The sequence below is a fragment of the Hippoglossus stenolepis genome, chromosome 1 (assembly GCF_022539355.2).
Source record: "Hippoglossus stenolepis isolate QCI-W04-F060 chromosome 1, HSTE1.2, whole genome shotgun sequence".
Lineage (NCBI taxonomy): Eukaryota > Metazoa > Chordata > Actinopteri > Pleuronectiformes > Pleuronectidae > Hippoglossus > Hippoglossus stenolepis.
Window position 1 is genome coordinate 195427 of NC_061483.1, and position 19932 is coordinate 215358.

Genomic DNA, 19932 nt, shown 5'->3' on the forward strand with positions numbered 1-19932 from the left:
ACAGAAATGCTGTAACATGTATGAGATATTTCTTTATACATGTGTTGGAATTGACATTTTGTCTTTTATACTAAACATATGACACAACAACAAGCCAATCTGTTATATGTATTTAGCAATTGAGACAAAAAGGAAAAGCTTCAACATTTGTTAAAAACATTCACTGTATTTACATGACACATCTTTACAGTTGTTCTGACGACGGAATCAGACCGTGAGGAAACTTCCTGTCATGTCAGAGCTGGAGGGAATGAAGCATGATGAGTTCACTCAGACGTGTGTGTGGTTTCTTCGTCATGATGGGCTGACACGTCTCACACATGGTTGTCGAGCAAAGCTTCAATTAGCCTCGAACTGTTTGTGATCGCCGTTGTTACCACAATGAATTTATAACCTGAAACCAGAAAACAATGTTTTTACTTAAAATGAGTCACCCAAAGCAACAAGAGCAGCACAAGTTTGTGGATATATCAGTCTGTATTTTTATATTATTATCATCATACACACTGTAGGTTGTTGGTCCATTTGTAGTGGAGAGTTTAATGGTTTATGTTCACCTGACGCTGTATTTTCACTAAATAACCTTTAAATGCTCCTTTCTCTCCTTTATGTTCTTTTTAAAAGTTTTCATACGGCTGCATATTGGTCATCATATACATCAATACCTATATGTGTGACAGGTTGATAAAAGTAATATATTAGTCGCGCTCTGAGAGGAATCTAGATGACCGGTTGACACTTGAAGAACAGAGGGTCACGTTTACCTCTCTCTCTGCCGAGGAAGCGTAAGGCTGAAATCTCAGAGAAGGTGCAGCCTCCGAGGAACATGACCAGCACGATGCGCTGAGCATCATTCTTTGCTCTTAAATCAGCTCCGTTGCTACCTGTTGAGACAGAAAACCTCCATCACTCATTAATTCAAACACTTAGCTTTAGTCCTGCTGTTCGTTTGCATCGAGGTTTCCCAGAGAAATCGGGTCATATCAGATAATACATTAAATCCTTCTGCACTGACCTGGTGACTAAATCCTTGTATGTGTGTAACTACACCGAGTGATGCAAGCTATGACTATTTTCTTCTTGATTCATTTTTCCTTTACAGCCCAAATGTGTCTAAATTTGACATAAAGTGCTGAAAACGTAACAACGAGAGGCAGGTTTGTGTCAGTATCGTAACTTCAACAGATTTTAAAATGATTCATTTTTAATATCTCCATCAACTTGACTCATTTCTCCTAGTGACTGAACCTGTAACAGAAAAGTCATGTCCATTCAGCAGCCTGGTGACTTCTTCGAGTCCCGTCCATCCATCTCGCTCCAGCACCTACACAACACACGAGGAGACAGCATTACAATGACATACATATGACAACACATTACACACACTTTCCTCATGTTATTGTCTCAGTTAGTACATGGTGAAATGGGGTTTTCCAGTCTTATTGGCCACAGCGCTTTTTCTATCACACACACCATTCATACACTGTCAGCACAACAATTCTGAAGCAGACTGGAGGAGCCGGAGTTCAAACCAATGACCTTCTGGTTAGTGGACGACCCTCTCAACCTCCTGAGCCACAGCTCAGATCATTCTGCTGATTCAATCACCTGCTCAATGAGTTTGCAGCTCATAGGGACGTAGGCTCCGCTGAAGATGTAAGCCATGTCTCGTGGAACACGCAGGTCATATTCTTCATCTGACTTGGGCACCTTCACACAAAATATGAGAATCCAGTTTCTAATCTCGTATATTTACAGTATGTTCAACACAAAACGTCAGTGGTATGAATTAAGATTCTTGGGAGTAAAACTAGTAAAGTGGACAATACTTTACCAGGTTCAGCTTTTTGCTCAAGGCTCTGAAATTACTCTTCTTTGCCAGAGAGGAGAAGGCGTCAGTCAGCTTTCCTGGGAAAAAAAATCATTTAAAAAAAGGCAATAATGATGAGGATCAGGAGACTTACACAAAATCATTCAGTCATATCCAGTAGCCAGAGATACAGTGACTGTGATGAGGAAGAAGCCGTTTCACCTGCAGCTTTGTCGTTGACCAGTTTACCCACTTTGCTCTCCATGACGGTCAGTGTTTCCCCCGGCTGCTGCTCCACCAGCAGCCCCGACTGCCTCAGGTTGGCAAATGTGAGCAGGTGGTCCACTCCATAGCTCTGATGATGTCAAGCAGACACAACGTTACACAAAGGAGGCTCCTGAAATGGGGGCCACGTTAACATGAGGGTAGGTTTAAAGCATACGGCCATATTCTATCATTTTCTCTTTGTCAATGAATAAAAAGACCAAAACAGACGATGAGTTAATCTGCCTCTCTGACATCTGACTCTATCCTGTCTGTGGCTCTCCGTAAAAAACTCATTCCATCGACTGAAAACAGAAGTGGTTGAAAAAACAGCTGGGCACTGTCGTTTTTATCAAATGTTAAAGAAAGAAATCATTTGCTGGGAAATATTTTTCAACTGAGGGTTGATTCACTTTTCTTGTTCTAAGGAGAACTTTTTTCCTGAATTTACTTAACTTGCTCAGGAGCAGGCCAACACACGCTAATGTCATTTAGGGCGGCCATCAGAAAGTCAAACATTTTTAGTGACTTTCCAAACATTTGGCAGCAGCTTCTCTTATTGAGGCTCACCTGTAGATACTGTGATTTTAACGAGCGGTAATCTTTTGGCAGGAGTCCTGAGAGAAAATAACATCTCACAGTTATCAACACAACATGAAAATAATTACATTTATATTTGGTTTTTGTTTATCAAAAGAAAACTCACCATTTTCTGTGATGGACAGAAGACAAAGCAGCCTGAGACTTTCTATCATGGAGACCTTTACAAAATGAAATAAATAAGGTTTACTAAAATATTGTTAAAGTTATTTTTTGACCTGTTTACAACTCTGTGTTTAAGTAAAAGCACCTGTCTGTTGATATGCTCCTCTATGAAAGAAATACAGTCACGGATTTCAAATCCTTCAAGTATAGCTGGAAGAGAAAACAAGGAATAAACAAAAATAAAACCGAACAAATAATTTATTGTGAGAATAATGATCATGAACACGTTTAACTAAACTCTGAGTGTATTCTTACAGTGTTCTGTTTTCAACAGCTCCTGGAAATCCTGCTTTGTCTTTTTCTTCATGATTGATTCACTCGCACCGATGTCTGGAAGAGAGAAGGTGCACTTCAGCACTGCAGCTTTAAAATACATCACACAGTACAGGTACACATGTACAGTAAAATGATGTAACATAGTAGAAGTACACATGTACAGTAAAAGGATGTAACACAGTAGAAGTACACATGTACAGTAGAAGTCATACTCACGCAGGCTTAGCAGTCGATGCTCCTGTTTTAAACCTTTTAACTCTTCTGACACAAACGTTTTCATCTGCTTTATGTCCATCCCCCGACGCTTCTGTAGAAGAAGGAAGACTAAGAGTCAGTTACCTCAGTTGAGCCACAAAGTCTGATGAGGGGAAGGAACATTTACTCACATCATATGCAGTCTGGAGATTTCTGGCCTTCTGACTTAGAAAACCAAAGACGTTGGAGAAATGCTCGTTTCTGATTTCATTGAAGACCTACGCGGGTTCAGAGAACTTTTAACTTTTAATCATCATGATCAACATGATCAGAGATGTGATCCAGTGTCGCTCGTACCTTATCCTGAGAGTTCAGCATGACCTTCAAACTTTTGTCAGAGGAAGTAACATCAGCTCCAAACTCCACACATCCTGCAAAGCAAGGCAGTTTTATGCATAAAGCACATCTCACACACTGTAGAGAGATGTTGAAAACAACAGACACTAAATTAAACCGATATAAAATCAAATAGCACAAAACAACAAAATAAAGGAGGTTAAAAAAAGGTTAAAGACTGTAAAATCTGTATTTGAAAATAAGTTAAAGGAGTAAAATTATTAATTATTATTATCCCACCACATTTGATTCTAAATATATCATCCACGAGTCCTTCGTAGACAACTTGAGAGCACAGAGGAGTGACAAGGTCCACATCTGCAAAACACAATGATGACGTTAGATAATGAAGAACTACACGGTACGATGTCCACTGGGGAAACGATACGTAGCTTCTTACCTCTGTCGATAAGAAAAACTTTTCCTATTTCCGCCTGACAGGCTTTTGTTTCTCCCTCTTCTACCTGCTCCCTCCACAACTCGTACGTCATCTGGCACCAGAGACACAATCCATGAGGGTTCAATCCTTCATCAGAACATTATCTTTAGATAACCTGTTAGTCTGTGATCATACCACACCTTGGAACATCTTCCAATCCCGTAGATCTTTGAGAAAGGGCCGTAGACAGAGTGAAGGAGGTGCAGAGCGCTGGCGGCGGTCCTCACCCAGCGCTGGTCCCCTGCCTGTGGAAAGTTTGATCATTTACAAACTACACGCTACAAAAACACAAGTATACAGTTATTTTTGGAGGTAAAAATTTTACCTCCAATATTTTTGGAGGTAAAAATATCAATAAGCAGTTAAAAACAGTTTAACTATGAATGAACAGTATTCACCTGTTCATTCATATTAACTGGTACTGGGTTGAAACTATTACTTTTTACTTTACAAATTGCAGTTGCTCTGTTTTAGCTTTGTTTTTTTTGTTTTACTCCCGAGGTCAAATCTGTGGCTCTTTAGCTGCTGAATGGTCACAAATTGTTGTCTGACTGCGTCTCACTGCAGTCTGCTTGTACAGACACTTTTATACAGTTTTACTTTCAGTCAAAGTGAACATCAAGACAGAGAAATCTTGATATCCCGTCCAAGAGGCCAAAAAATGTTTTGTGAAATCACAGCAACCCTCGACCTTCTAAATCAGTCTCAGTGAACGTTTCTGCAGAATTTAGGAAATTCACTCAAGGTGTTCCTGAGATAATTACGTTCGCAAGACCAAAAGGTGCAATGTTTTATGAGGTAACGTGACCTTTGAGCTTTGACCATTAAGATGTAATCAGTTCATCCTCGAGTCAAAGTGGCCTTTGCACAAAATTAGAAGAAATTGCCTCACTTCGTTCCGGACACATTCTCAAGAGTGGGGCGGATAGATGGACGAACGGACTAACTGAAAACACAACACCTCCAGCTTCAGCTTTAGGAGAATCAACAAATCAAGTCAGTTCTTTTTCAGATTCTGTCTTTACCAGGAAGTTGTCTCGAAAGAATTCTGGCAGCTCCAGACTGATGATGTCATCGTCAAGTGGAAGAAGGTAGAACGCCCATTCGTCAATGGTCACATCTGCAAAACGAAAAAAACAAGTTTAACAACTTTACTGAACTTTTCATTAAGACTGATCATTGCTACTCAAACTAAATGTGAAGACACAAAGGTTCTCACCACCAAAAAGCCCCTGCTCCTCCAGCACCGCCTCACACGCAAAGAACTGGATGACACAAGATGGTTGGCAGGTAAATATGGTGAATCTTCTATCAGAGCATGTATGTGCAGCACTCCCTCTATCATACATCAATCGTACACCGGCACAGCAATCAGAGGCAATTCACGGTTCAATATCTTGCCCAAGGACACTTCGGCACACGGACTGGGGGAGATTGGTATCGAACGGCTGACCTTCTGGTTAGTGGATGATTCGCTCTACCACCTAAGCCACGGTCGCTCCATATATAAATATCAAGAACCTAATTCAAAACCAATCACAGCAGCAGAGCAGGAAATACCTTCTGAGGGGTGAAGATGATCTTGTATCTTCTGAATCTTCCTGCAGCTTTGTCTGCATTGGCCACATCTGGAACAAAGAACACAAGGTTTCCACTACGGACTCCTAATGATAAACACTTAGCATCGCAGCTTCAGGATCGGAGCAGAAGCAGCAGTGGGTTTGTGTCAGAGTTTCCTAAATACAACTCTTTACAGCAGGAAGCGTGAGATCATAGAATAACAGAATAAGAGTAAGACAGAGTCAGTGGCAACAGGACAGTTCAATAACTCAACACGTCACGTTTCAGCTGACACTTAAAACAGGTTACTGAGATTCACTGAGATCTGATAAAATGACATTTAAGAATGTTTTGGTGATGAACTCAACACTGGGTTATGTTAACTTTACTCCTCATAGATGAACTAAACCTGAACAAAGAAACTAACCATTCATAAAAAACAATGCTGATGTAATAAGTTGCACTTACAGCTGACAAGTTAGAATTTTACATTTTCTCCTGTGATAGTTTTCTTTGTTGGCCATATATACATCTATCCACCTTTTTGCTATAATTTCATTCAATTTCATCTCATTTTTCAGACATTAGAAAAAGTCTAAAACATTTAAAAAAGAAAACATCTGACTCAACTTACCACAGATCCACTTTACAGTTTGTATTCTTGGCCGGATCAGAAAACAGAGTCTGAGAGAGAAACGTCACATTGTCAGGCAGTCACATCATCGTGTGTGTGTGTGTGTGTGTGTGTGTGTGTGTGTGTGTGTGTGTGTGTGTGTGTGTGTGTGTGTGTGTGTGTGTGTGTGTGTGTGTGTGTGTGTGTGTGTGTGTACTCACTGATCTGAGATGCTGACAATAGGTTTATATTCCACTTTGTAGAGTTTGTCGACCTCATGTTGCTGAAATAAAACCAGACCAACTGTTAGAATAAGCCTCTGAGGCAGCACAGTTGTTTCTCTCATGTCAACATGAAAAAGCTGACTTGCACCTTCAGTGTTGAAACATTAGCAATACGATCCAGTGGGCTCATCAAGTCAGACTCTATGAACAGGTCCTTCTTCCCCGGCAGCTGAGAGACAACGAGACAGTGAGGACGAAATCTATTGTACAGCAAGACGATTCTCTGTTTAAATGTTATTGAGTAGAAACATTTATGTGCAATATATGATATCATATAATATGAGAACAGAACACTTTTACTATATAATATAATTAAATATAATGTAATATCATATAATATAATATCATATCATATAAAATAATATAATATAATATAATATGATATGATATAATATCATATCATATCATATCATATGAGAACAGAACATCACAAACAGACACGTTTACTATATAATATAATTAAATATAACATCATATCATATCATAAGGGAACATTACAAACAGCTGTGGCTAATTGGTTCTTTACATGTTTGAAAATTGAAGCTGTGACACTAATGTATTTCTGACAGAATAAAAGAGCAGCTTGATAACTTCACCTTCAGAGAGGTGGAGTGTCTATAATATCTAAAGAGGTGTGAACATGTCTATTATTTAAAGAGGACGTTTTACAGCAGGTGTGTGAGTGGAGCTCACCTGCTCCAGCAGGTAGATCAGCTGATCTCGGGCCAGCCTCTTCAGCAGAGAGAAGTCCGGCAGCTCCGGAGAGTCTTTCCGGCCACAGTGCGCCATCCTGGGCCACAGCAGGGACCCGGGGGGGGGTCACTCCTCCAGTCCTCGAACCACTGAGTGAAACTGTCACATGAGAGACTCGAAACAACAGAAACCTGGTGGCTCGATTAGCTGGTTGGCTAAAAACACAGCGATTCTCACAGATCAGTGTCAAAGTGCTGACACCGACATGAAATGATAATATCTAATAAAACAAAGGACTGGAGCCTAACCTCACTCACTAATCTGACCCGAATCTGACCCAGAGAATATCTGACACATCAGCTGGGCAGCTAGCAGCTTCTGGAGCTAAACACAGCTGTTTCCCCCCGGACTCTTCAAACCAATGGACCCTCTACTTCCGTTGGTGCGACAGTTGACGCAGTGGTTACTTCCTGTGAGTTGATTCTTCACCATGAGTTCAGACGCGCTCCTGCTGCTGGAGACGGTTCATTTCTCTGCAGAGAAACATCGCAACCAGCGACGTAAAGATGCGGATGAAACTCCGTATATCAACCATCCCATCGGTACGTCCTCTACCGCCGTGACTTCAGGTGCGGCTCGGTCATCCGTCCGTGTCCCCGCGGAAACAACATCTGCCATGTTGGATCCACCGACTTCATAGAGTTACATCTTATGATCATTAACCTTTACTTCACATACATTATAAATTACATCTATGATCATTAACCTTAAGTTCACTGTTCTGACCATACACTGTGTATAAAGTTACATCTTATGATAGTTAACCTTTAAGTTCACTGTTCTGACCATACACTGTGTATAAAGTTACATCTTATGATCGTTAACCTTTAAGTTCACTGTTCTGACCATACACTGTGTATAAAGTTACATCTTATGATCGTTAACCTTTAAGTTCACTGTTCTGACCATACACTGTGTATAAAGTTACATCTTATGATCGTTAACCTTTAAGTTCACTGTTCTGACCATACACTGTGTATAAAGTTACATCTTATGATTGAATCGTGAGATAAACTCAGACTGAACTAAACTCCAGATATAAAAATGTGTAGATGTTAAAATCAGATTTGAAATGATCCTTGTGAATCAGGAGACTCACTGTTCTTCATCAAAGGAAAACTTAACCTTTAATATGAGTTTGATTCAGACTGTGTTTGTAGTGATGACTTTACTATACTGTGTGTGTGTGTGTGTGTGTGTGTGTGTGTGTGTGTGTGTACTTTAAGGAGTAGCAAGAATCCTGAGCCATGAAGGAGGCATCACAGACGTTGAGGTTTTGCAGGTATGTTGTTACTCGGACTCCAGACCTGGTACAACATCTGTCCTGAGGGTGTCTGACAAACATGTGGCCACATTCTTCTACTGTGTGAACAGTAGAAGAATGTGGAAGAATTCATTCAGTAGAAGAATTCATTCATTCCTCTCTCACCCACTGCTGACACACACACACATTGTCATTAGACACATCTGTAAACTAAACTTTGTAAAAACATTAAAGATTATTTGCATAAAGAGCAGGAAGTGAACACGCTGACCACGATCAGATCTCTCAGGACAGATGTTAAGAGCAGGTGTGAATAGGGCCTTAGTCACTGTACTGTACATGTCCCGCCCGCAGGCTGCTCTGCTTCATGACACCGTGGAGGACACTGACACCACGCACGCCGAGCTCGAGAACAAGTTTGGATCGACCGTGGCTCATATCGTCCAGGAGGTGACTGACGACAAGAGTCTACCCAAACAGGAGAGGAAGCGTCTGCAGGTGGAACACGCGGCTCATTGCAGTCGTCAGGCCAAACTGGTCAAACTGGCTGATAAACTGTACAACCTGAGGGACCTGAACCGCTGCACACCTGTCGGTCAGCACGTCACTGCTACTATGCTGTTCTGTTGTTTTTAAAGAGCTTCACTACAATTCATGATGACAAAAATATTGATTCAGTGTAACGTGAATAAAACAAAAAGAGAAGAAAAAGCTTCACACATCTGAAAAATATACTGTCTGTAAAAGTACCAGTCCTTCACAGTGTACTTAGTTACCCTATCCCTGTGTGTGTGTGTGCGTGTGTGTGTGCGCGCGTGCGTGTGCGTGTGTGTAGGTTGGACAGCGGCGCGGGTGCAGGAGTATTTTGATTGGTCCTCAGAAGTGGTTAAAGGCCTGAGAGGGACAAGCTCGGTTCTGGAGGAGAAGCTGGACGAGCTGTTCACACACAGACGAGTCTCAACAACCTGACTGAAAACTGAACAATTCCCTCCCAAATACATTCAAACTTCATTAATTAAAAAAATGGAAATAAATCTTAATTTCTTATTTATTAGTTGTATTATTTTGCTGGGACTTTTTATTTTTTATGTCTTGGTACTAAAACTCATCTAAACACTAAATACGGGAGCTTATGTTTAAACTTTGCTGTAGTGACGTCACGAATGAATCAGTATTAGATAGTTGAAGGAAACATATTTCTAGAATAAATAAATTCCATCTAAAATGTCACACTATGAAAAATGAGGATAGAGCTATTTTCAATATAATACAGGTACGTATTGACAGTTACTGCAGTTATATCCAGGTTTATACAGATGCATCACAGAATTTATTCAATAAGGTAGGAGTAGCAATTATAATTCAGAATTTTATATTAAATTAGCCTGCAGACATTTTGATTGAAATAGAGCAAACCTTATACAGAAGTCAAGTGATGGGCCTGACAGTAATTCTTTATGGATACTGGTGTTGGTGTTAAGGTAAATGAAATGACAGATAAACCTAAAGAAGGCTGTGAAAAATAATAACAATATAAATGGATTAACCCTTTGATACGCAAGCTATTCAAACCCTTCTAATGCCCAACATGGGTCAAAGAAGGACCCGTATTCATTTCCTGTGTTATGTCATCATGGCTGGGTGTTTCTCTGCTATATTCTTTTATAGTTTATTCTTCCTTCAGTTAGCAGAGCTGGATTCCAAGACTCACCCACAACTCCAGCTTGATCCTGTAAAACAAAGTGTAGGTCCTCAGCATCAGAGATTTCAGACTCAGAATCAAGAACTGCCTCCTCATCTTCCTCATCCTGTTCTTCATCCAGCATCTTAATGACCATTAAACCATGAGTCTGAAATGACTGCGACCAGCCACACTAACACTGGATAAAGAAAATCAAAAGCATATTTTCAAATGCATATCAATCAGTCTATTAAGTATGTACTCTTATATTTCAGGTTTTATTTTGTTGATCTAGCTATGGTGCGCTAGCCAGAAAAGAAGCTAGCTAGCTAACAGCTAGTTAGTATTGTACATATTTGTCTTTGTCACTAGTAATGGATGTAAAATAAGACCCACATGCATCAGATGTGCAGCAGCTGTGTGAAATGAATGTGAGGTGTTCCGTAGTGAATACAAAGTGTACTGGTCATTTTGACCCACGGTGTAAAAGGGATGTAGAAATACACAATTTACGTTTGTTTATAAAGTAAGAAAGGAAGAAGGATAATAATGATTTGTGGTAATCAAAAACAAGACATTTAATGAATACTTAAATATTAAATGATAAAATACATTTATTTCAAACATATAGCAAAGAAACAGTCAAGCATGAAATAACACAGGAAAAGGAACACAGGTCATTTTTGACCCATGTTGTGCATTAGAAGGGCAGTAATACAAAGATGATTTATATTCAAAAGATAACAAAGGAACAATTTTAATAAGGATTTGTGATGATCAAAAACAAGTTAATTGGGGAATACCTGAAATACTGAAAGATGAAATTCATCTTCTGCAAAGATATATGGGCTATACAAATAAAATCTGATTGATTGATTGATTGATATAGAAAAGAAAAAGTGAGCCGGGTCACTTTTGACCCATGTTGTGTGTCAAAGGGTTTAATAAATAAGATGCACTGATGTGTCCTCCAGCTTCAGTAAAGACTAAGAGCATCTTTAAAGGAAAGGAGGCAGAAACAATCATAACTGTGGGAAACAGTTCATCACGTTACATTACAGTGTCTGAAATATGAGGTAGAAAGTCAAACTTTAGATTCAAGTAAATTTAGATTTTAGAGATATCCTACAAAACAACTCAGAAGACAAGTTTTATATAAAACGATTTGATTATCTTAGAAAAACTAAAAGAATCTTAGAAGTTTTTAAACTCAATAGATATAAGACTGATCCACACCCACACCACTGGCTGGTTTGGTGTATTGAGTTGTATTCTGTTTTGTTGTGTTTTAGTCTGTGGTGTGTTGTGGTGTGTTGTGATGTGTTGTGGTGTGTTGTGATGTGTTGTGGTATGTTGTGATGTGTTGTGGTGTGTTGTGTTTTAGTCTGTGGTGTGCTGTGTTGTATTGAGTTGTATTCTGTTTTGTTGTGTTTTAGTCTGTGGTGTGTTGTGGTGTGTTGTGTTTTAGTCTGTGGTGTGCTGTGTTGTGTTGTGGTGTGTTGTGGTGTGTTGTGGTGTGTTGTGGTGTGTTGTGTTTTAGTCTGTGGTGTGCTGTGTTGTGTTGTGGTGTGTTGTGGTGTGTTGTGGTGTGTTGTGTTGTGTTTTAGTCTGTGGTGTGTTGTGACGTGTTGTGGTGTGTTGTGGTGTGTTGTGATGTGTTGTGTTTTAGTCTGTGGTGTGCTGTGGTGTGTTGTGATGTGTTGTGTTTTAGTCTGTGGTGTGCTGTGGTGTGTTGTGATGTGTTGTGATGTGTTGTGTTTTAGTCTGTGGTGTGTTGTGATGTGTTGTGTTTTAGTCTGTGGTGTGCTGTGGTGTGTTGTGGTGTGTTGTGATGTGTTGTGTTTTAGTCTCTGTGGTGTGTTGTGATGTGTTGTGTTGTGGTGTGTTGTGGTGTGTTGTGTTTTAGTCTGTGGTGTGTTGTGATGTGTTGTGTTGTGTGTGTTGTGGTGTGTTGTGTTTTAGTCTGTGGTGTGTTGTGATGTGTTGTGTTGTGTTGTGATGTGTTGTGATGTGTTGTGGTGTGTTGTGATGTGTTGTGTTTTAGTCTGTGGTGTGTTGTGATGTGTTGTGCTGTGATGTGTTGTGAGATGTGTGTCTGTGTTGTGTTGTGCTGTGGTGTGTTGTGCTGTGATGTGCTGTGGTGTGTTGTGTTGTGCGTGGTGTGCTGTGGTGTGTTGTGCTGATGCAGTGGTGTGCTGTGATGTGTTGTGTTTTAGTCTGTGGTGTGTTGTGTTTTAGTCTGTGGTGTGTTGTGCTGGTGTGTTGTGCTGTGATGTGTTGTGTTAGGCGTGGTGTGTGTGATGTGTTGTGTTTTAGTCTGTGATGTGTTGTGTTTTGGTCTGTGGTGTGTTGTGATGTGTTGTGTTGTGATGTGTTGTGATGTGTTGTGTTTTAGTCTGTGGTGTGTTGTGATGTGTTGTGTTGTGATGTGTTGTGCTGTGATGTGATGTGTTGTGTTGTGATGTGTTGTGTTTTAGTCTGTGGTGTGTTGTGATGTGTTGTGCTGTGTTGTGGTGTGATGTGTTGTGGTGTGTTGTGTTTTAGTCTGTGGTGTGTTGTGCTGTGATGTGTTGTGTTGTGCTGTGATGTGTTGTGTTTTAGTCTGTGGTGTGTTGTGATGTGTTGTGTTGTGGTGTGATGTGTTGTGGTGGAACCTGTGGGTGGAACCTTTGACAGAATGCTATAGGAACAAATCCACTTCCTGTCCGTTGACGAGGAAACACTTCCGCTGCTCAGAGGCGACTTTGATCTGGTTGTTTGTCTCGAAGTGAAAAACCTTTTTAGTTTGTTGACTCTGACCAGTTCCGCAGGTTAGTTAGTCTTCGTTATTAGCAGTTTGTAGTTTGTTGTCTCTAACCAGTTCCGGAAGTTAGTCTTCGTTATTCGCAGTTTGTAGTTTGTTGTCTCTGACCAGCTCCGGAAGTTACCAAGGTTTAATCTTCGTGTTTCTTGGTTATATTTCATTTCCTCTCACCAGGCGAACATGTCCAGCCACGACGCGCTCAACATGAAGCTGCCGCCGATCCAGTCCACGGCCGGAGCCGTCCCGGTCCGGAACGAGAAAGGTGCGATGTTAGCGGCTAGGCTAGCGGCTAGGCTAGCGGCTAGGCTAGCGGCTAGGCTAGCGGCGTGCTAGCTGCAGCTAGCTGTGTTCTGACTGTTCTGATTCTCCATCATTAGATCAGCTGTTTATACAAAGTTTCTACATGTAAAGTGGTTTCCGTGTAGTACACATACAAATACTTAATTACATTTACCCTGGTACATTTCTTGGCATATAATACTTGACAAATTATTGATTATAAAATCATTAAGTATGATTTTGTTATGGTTGATTCGTTGACTAATGGTTAGCATCAGCTTCAAAAACTGAAATGAAGCATCTCCAAAAGGAGATGAATATTATTTCAGGTAAAACGGATTCAAAGAAACATCGTAACGTTCTGTGTTAGTGACCGAAGCCTCAGGACCAAACTCATCACTGGTGTCTCTATATCCCAGGTGAGCTCTCCATGGAGAAGGTGAAGGTCAAGAGGTACGTGTCAGGTAAACGTCCTGACTATGCACCGATGGAGTCGTCTGATGAAGAAGACGAGGACTTCCAGTTTGTGAAGAAAGGAAAAGAAATGGAGCCAGAGATGGAGCAGGAGGAAGAGGACGTCTCTGACCCGCGTCTAAAACGTCTGCTCAACCGTGTTTCTGAAGACGTGGAGGAGAGGTATTGCACCGCTCTTTATATTTGGTCTGAGTCGACTAATATGAGCACGAAGTTTGTGTTGCTAAAAATGTAGTTTCTTTCTCCACAGACTTGCAAGACACAGACAGATCGCAGAGCCTGAGGTTGTTGCTGAGAGCAGCGAGGACTCAGATGAAGGCACGTGGCACCCAGAGCACGAGGAGAGTAGTGAGGAGGAAGAGGAGGAAGAGGAAGAAGTGGATGACGAGGTTATTTAGCTCTGCTGTTAACATTTTTATTTTTTTACAAATTTCTAGGTCATTATATTAATAGGAGTTTTTAACTTGGAGTTTGTCGTTCTGTCTAGGAAATTGAGAGGAGACGAGCAATGATGCGGCAGCGTGCAGAGGAACGAAAGAATGAGGAGATGGAGGTGATGGAGGTGGAGGAGGAAGGGAAGTCGGGGGAGGAGTCTGAATCTGAGTCTGAATATGAAGAGTACACAGACAGCGAGGATGAGGCAGAGCCGCGACTCAAACCCGTCTTCATCCGCAAGTATGAACTGAAACAGAAACTGTCAAACCACAAATGTTCTGGCAACTTTCTTTGTCTACATCATGTGGAGAAAAGGCCTGAGTCAGCTGTTTAGAGAGCATTTTACCAGATCAGGACACAGAAAACCACAGAAACCCACCTTCAGTCTGGAGTTCTCCCACTTTAAAATGAGTTGATTGGAGAATAGATCTTATAACTGGAGAGACTAAAACATTTGAGCAAACTGATCAACTTACATCCAGTAAGTTAGCTGCTAAAATTAAAACCATGGATATGAGGTAACAATTCTGTCGGTTCGTGCCACAGAAAGGACCGAATCACAGTGGCAGAGCGTGAAGCAGAGGAGCTGAGGCAGAGAGAGCTGGAGGTCGAGGCCAAGAAGCAGGTGGAAGACCGACGGCGCTACACGCTCAAGATTGTGGAGGAGGAGGCCAAGAAGGAGTTTGAGGAGAACCGTCGCACACTGGCTGCTCTGGACGCTCTGGACACTGACGGAGAGAACGAGGAGGAAGAATACGAAGCCTGGAAAGTCAGAGAGCTGAAACGCATTAAGAGGGACAGAGAGGCCAGAGAAGTGTGAGTAAACACGGATGTTTTACAGGAACATGTAAATGAGCTCAGTGTTTTCGTTGTCACTGAGTGTTGATGTGTGTGTTTATCTTCAGCATGGAGAAGGAGAAGGCTGAAATCGAGAGATTCCATAACTTGACAGAGGAGGAGCGCAGGGCCGAGCTGCGCAACAGCGGCAAACTCGTCACTAACAAAGCGTCTAAAGGAAAATACAAGTTTCTCCAGAAGTATTATCACAGAGGAGCCTTCTTCATGGTGAGTCAGGATTCACTACGGATCTGATCTTACGAGCTGAAGTTCTTTTTATTTATTTTATGATTCATTTATTAGTTTTTATTATACCAACTTTATAAGTTCAGCATAAGAAAACTGGTGACGCTACCGCTGATGCACAAAAAGTAACCAAACAATGTAATGTTTATCCAAAGTGCAACAAACGCTGTGGTCGGTGGGAAGTTGCATCATTCATCTGTATGAACATTGTGTAACACTGTCCACTCGGAACACTTCTTTTAACACAGAAGTATTTAAGGTTTGATGTGGTTCTACTGACAGTAAATAAGTAATCACTGTTAACATGTGGTGTGTGTTGCAGGACGAGGAGGAAGGCGTGTACAAGAGAGATTTCAGCGCTCCCACTCTGGAGGATCATTTCAACAAAACCATTTTACCTAAAGTCATGCAGGTATGCTGCTTTCTTTCGCTCTGCTGGTTTTGTGTAACAGGCCTGGAGGGTTGAACACTACGATACAGTAGTTGTAAAGTAGGTTTAATTTTAAAATGAGAAAGGAAGTGAAAACATGGCGGACGAGTCAGTTTGCTGCTGAACATTTTACATTTTTTGGGGGATAGAAATTGAAAGAGTCTGATAACAGTGAGATGGATGAACATCTTAGTTTTTAACCCCTAACCCTATTTTAAAATATTATACTTATAACAGCAAAACCATGTTGGCTGCTTAAACTCAATTTGCTAAATCTTGCCCTATAATCAATAACTTTTTCCACAATTGAATCTTTTCCTAAAACTGTAAAAAAAAATCTATGTACATGTAACATTCAACAGTGACACGTTTAAATTTTTTTTTTAAAGAATTGAATCCACCGTGATCTGTGGCTTCACTTAAATATACATGAAATTCAAAAGGCCTGTTTTAAAAGTTTTGAGATTTTCTTCTGTCTTGAACCAAAACTCTTTCCTGTTTGATCACCGATCTTTTTAATGTTGAGGGTAACTTGACCAGTCGGATGTTTGGAATCTCTTTCAAACAAAGGATTTCTTTCGCGTCCTAGATTTGACCCAATTTCTGGTTTGATTTCTCCTCAAGGTCAAAAACTTTGGTCGGTCTGGACGTACCAAGTACACCCACCTGGTGGACCAGGACACCACGTCGTTCGACTCGGCCTGGGCCCAGGAGAGTGCTCAGAACAGCAAGTTCTTTAAGCAGAAGGCGGCAGGTGTGAGGGACGTGTTCGACCGGCCCACGGTGAATAAGAGGAAGACTTAGATGTGATGTCAGACAGATTCTCTTCCCTGGACTTTGTTGTGGACGGAAACCAGACAGACTGGTTCTGCTGCACCATTTAAAATGAACCCTAGTTCTGCATTGGTTTGTCAACCCGACTTAGAGATGCAGATAGTTTTCCGTTGTGCATGTGCAGAACAAATTCTGAGCTACATCACAGAAATCTTCAGTTTTAAAGCAAAGAAAATGTAAATATCAGTTTATAACATGTTGCAGATTTCCTAAACTCTTTTCTTCTATTTTTGTTAAAGTACAGGTCTTGACCCTTGATTTATTTGCAAATAAAATCTGAAGTTTCATCATTTTAAAAACTTTTTATCTGTTGAAACGTATTGAAATTGTGTGACATTCAATCTCAGGTAAAGAGGAGGAAAGCCAAATATCAACCTTTTATTTAAAAAAAGAGAAAAAAAAGGATTTGCAGTTTAACCACTGGGATCAGTTCAGGTTCACTGAAAGTCCATTTGGTAAATGTTCAGTTAGTGAGAGCGACCAGAGCCTCCACCACGTTCCCCATGTGTTCCCTCAGACTGCGCTCGGCCACCGCCCTCGGAATCTCCATCTCAGACATCTGCAACATCCACAGAACGAGAGACAAGGTCAAACAGTGCTCGACGACAAACTGACATCTGCACAACCGATTAGTTTCATGTTGGAGGCGTGTGTGCTCCCAGACTCCTCAGACTGGGTGCACACATTCACTGCTGGTATTTCACGTGACGATGATATAAAACAAAACACCAGTTGCAGTGTGGAGCCCTGGAAGTTCTACAAGAAACACGAAACTACCAACAGATGAACGGCCATGAGTTTTGGTATGAAATGTTCCAGTATCCATATACTTCTGGCTATGACGCATCAAATAACAGGCGTGCAAAGAACTTCCCAGAGTCAAAGACTTACAATTAGTTCTACGTCCTCTTTCTTGATGGTGACTTTGGCCAACTCCTTTTCTCTGAAAGTATAAAAAAGACCAGACAAACATGTAATTTCAGGAAGGTATGAAACGAAAAATCTGCAGATTACAAATGTCAGCATGTTGATCCAGGAGGAATAAACAGGTTTGTTTCTCACTGTGAATGCTCTTACCTTTCCTGTTTGGCTTTCTGCTCTCGTGACCGTCTGTCTCCAATCACTGACATCGCCTGGAATGAGAAGAAAGCGTTAGCGTGTCGGGACAGTGAAGCGTTAGCGTGTCGGGACAGTGAAGCGTTAGCGTGTCTGGACAGTGAAGCGCTGGCGTGTCTGGACAGTGAAGCGTTGGCGTGTCTGGACAGTGAAGCGTTAGCGTGTCTGGACAGTGAAGCGTTAGCGTGTCTGGACAGTGAAGCGTTAGCGTGTCTGGACAGTGAAGCGTTAGCGTGTCTGGACAGTGAAGCGTTAGCGTGTCTGGACAGTGAAGCGTTAGCGTGTCTGGACAGTGAAGCGTTAGCGTGTCTGGACAGTGAAGCGTTAGCGTGTCTGGACAGTGAAGCGTTAGCGTGTTTGGCGTAGCTGTTTGAAATGTTTAGACGCGTTGTTGACAGCGTGCGTGTTAGATGGCGCGTGGGTGCGTGTCTGACGTGAGTGTGTTAGACAGTGAAGCGTTAGTATGTTTAGACAGTAAGCGTTAGCGTGTTTAGACAGTGAAGCGCTGGTATGTTTAGACAGTGAAGGCATGTTTAGACAGTGAAGCGTTGGCGTGTCTGGACAGTGAAGCGTTGGCGTGTTTGGACAGTGAAGCGTTGGCGTGTCTGGACAGTGAAGCGTTGGCGTGTTTGGACAGTGAAGCGCTGGCGTGTCTGGACAGTGAAGCGTTAGCGTGTCTGACAGTCGACAGTAGCTAGCGTGTCTGGACAGTAAGCGAGCGTTTGACAGTCGTTAGCGTGTTGGACAGTGAAGCGTTAGCGTGTCTGGACAGTGAAGCGCTGCGTGTCTGGACAGTGAAGCGCTAGCGTGTCTGACAGTGAAGCGTGTCTGGACAGTAAGCGCTGCGTGTTTGACAGTAAGCGGAGTTTGACAGTGAAGCGTTGGCGTGTCTGGACAGTGAAGCGTTGGCGTGTCTGGACAGTGAAGCGTTGGCGTGTCTGGACAGTGAAGCGTTGGCGTGTCTGGACAGTGAAGCGTTAGCGTGTTTGGACAGTGAAGCGTTGGCGTGTTTGGACAGTGAAGCGTTAGCATGTTTAGACAGTGAAGATGTTTAGACAGTGAAGCGTTAGCATGTTTGGACAGTGAAGCGTTAGCATGTTTGGACAGTGAAGCGTTGGTATGTTTAGACAGTGAAGCGTTAGCATGTTTAGACAGTGAAGCGTTAGCATGTTTAGACAGTGAAGCGTTAGTATGTTTGGACAGTGAAGCGTTGGTGTGCTCAGATGCCGGTGGCCGCATGTTGCTATGCTAACGCTAGCTCTCACCGTTTCCAGGTCGGAGCTGGAGATCTCTTTCTCCTCCGCGTAGTCCGTGACTCTCTCCAGGTCCGCGGCCCCGCTGTCATGTTTGCGGGGCTTCTCCGCCGGCTTCCCGGTGCAGTTCTCCTCAGCTTCCAGGTCCAGATCGACATCTCCCTCGGCCGCCATGTTTGCTCCAGCGAGACCGGAACCAGAAGGACGGTTCTTCTTCTACTGCTTTTCATTTAATTGTCGGTTGGAAAATCAGCCTAAAGTTGCGATACCGCCACGTACGGCCAGGTTGTGGAACAGCAGGAAAACAACGAGGTGATTATATCTCTGTGATGCGTCTCCAGGTCATTTATATATGAACGAAGTGATGCATTATTATCTTGCTATCGTCCTACAGATGATGGAGAAAAGACAATAAGTGGATTATGTTGACTTCTAACTGTCCGGATTACAGATTCTGTCTCCTCCTTCTATTCCTGTCTCTCATAAGAGGTTTACACTTGAATACAAACAGCCCTTCCAACACTGGAACACATTTCCTGTGTCTCCAGACTTTTCCAGCTCTTTGGTGAGCTTGAGCTGTTTCAGTCCACCCACGATAATCAGATTAAACAGGAAAGAGAAACCTGCTGGTGTCTTTAACGCTGACATCAGTGTCTTCATTCTAAAGGAGATGTGTGAGCAGGCGGAGGAATGGTACCGGGGCTGGAGAGACGTGGTCATCCCCCCCAACGCCTTCATCCAGCTCTATGACGCACCACCGCGTGGCGCTCTGATTGGCTCAGGCCTCAGCACAGAGATGACGGGACACTGGGTCCAGAGACAGGTGAGAATCTCCATGTTTTATTTTAAAAAGATGTTGAGATCAAGAAAAGACGAGAAAGACGCCAAATAATTGTATTTGTGAAGAACCTTTAATTCACTGTGA

The 19932-nt window shown here is 42.0% G+C and overlaps 6 protein-coding genes across 8 annotated transcripts in view; 3 read left to right on the forward strand and 3 right to left on the reverse strand.

Annotated features, from left to right (window-relative positions):
• LOC118105716 (ras GTPase-activating-like protein IQGAP1) overlaps positions 1-19932 on the reverse strand; it is a 331334-nt gene that overhangs the window by 193448 nt on the left and 117954 nt on the right.
• On the reverse strand, positions 96-7632 carry vps33b (VPS33B late endosome and lysosome associated). The gene is made up of 23 exons (XM_035180828.2): positions 7296-7632; positions 6691-6771; positions 6540-6601; positions 6340-6389; positions 5706-5773; positions 5365-5410; positions 5171-5265; positions 4286-4390; positions 4107-4197; positions 3947-4024; positions 3668-3741; positions 3502-3588; positions 3332-3422; positions 3095-3169; positions 2925-2989; positions 2781-2835; positions 2645-2691; positions 2033-2165; positions 1835-1908; positions 1609-1710; positions 1249-1324; positions 765-884; positions 96-394 (listed from the first exon to the last, which is right to left on the reverse strand). Exons 1-23 carry the CDS (start codon positions 7389-7391, stop codon positions 315-317), a joined length of 1851 nt encoding a protein of 616 aa, XP_035036719.1. The 5' UTR covers positions 7392-7632; the 3' UTR covers positions 96-314.
• Positions 7697-9666, forward strand: hddc3 (HD domain containing 3). Of its 3 annotated transcripts, none has more exons than XM_035181414.2 (4): positions 7697-7924; positions 8582-8637; positions 8974-9210; positions 9455-9666. In XM_035181414.2, the coding sequence occupies exons 1-4, from the start codon at positions 7786-7788 to the stop codon at positions 9515-9517; spliced, it is 495 nt and encodes a 164-aa protein (XP_035037305.1). In that variant the 5' UTR covers positions 7697-7785; the 3' UTR covers positions 9518-9666. The 3 variants fall into 3 exon arrangements, with proteins under 3 accessions (XP_035037305.1, XP_035037143.1, XP_035037217.1); XM_035181252.2 differs by having other exon boundaries at positions 7704-7924; positions 8974-9214; XM_035181326.2 differs by having other exon boundaries at positions 7711-7897; positions 8974-9214.
• Positions 12955-16937, forward strand: mfap1 (microfibril associated protein 1). Its single transcript, XM_035181136.2, has 9 exons — positions 12955-13110; positions 13278-13365; positions 13802-14018; positions 14107-14245; positions 14344-14531; positions 14838-15107; positions 15197-15356; positions 15697-15786; positions 16429-16937. The coding sequence occupies exons 2-9, from the start codon at positions 13284-13286 to the stop codon at positions 16606-16608; spliced, it is 1326 nt and encodes a 441-aa protein (XP_035037027.1). The 5' UTR covers positions 12955-13110; positions 13278-13283; the 3' UTR covers positions 16609-16937.
• Positions 17002-19226, reverse strand: hypk (huntingtin interacting protein K). Its single transcript, XM_035181533.2, has 4 exons — positions 19020-19226; positions 17716-17771; positions 17530-17581; positions 17002-17197 (listed from the first exon to the last, which is right to left on the reverse strand). Exons 1-4 carry the CDS (start codon positions 19179-19181, stop codon positions 17102-17104), a joined length of 366 nt encoding a protein of 121 aa, XP_035037424.1. The 5' UTR covers positions 19182-19226; the 3' UTR covers positions 17002-17101.
• The window catches only part of serinc4 (serine incorporator 4), a 28127-nt gene continuing 27828 nt past the window's right edge, over positions 19634-19932 (forward strand). The window contains exon 1 of the mRNA XM_035180944.1: positions 19634-19830. Coding sequence (XP_035036835.1) covers positions 19678-19830 — 153 coding nt within the window. The 5' untranslated portion in view covers positions 19634-19677. The remainder of the gene's footprint in view (positions 19831-19932) is intronic.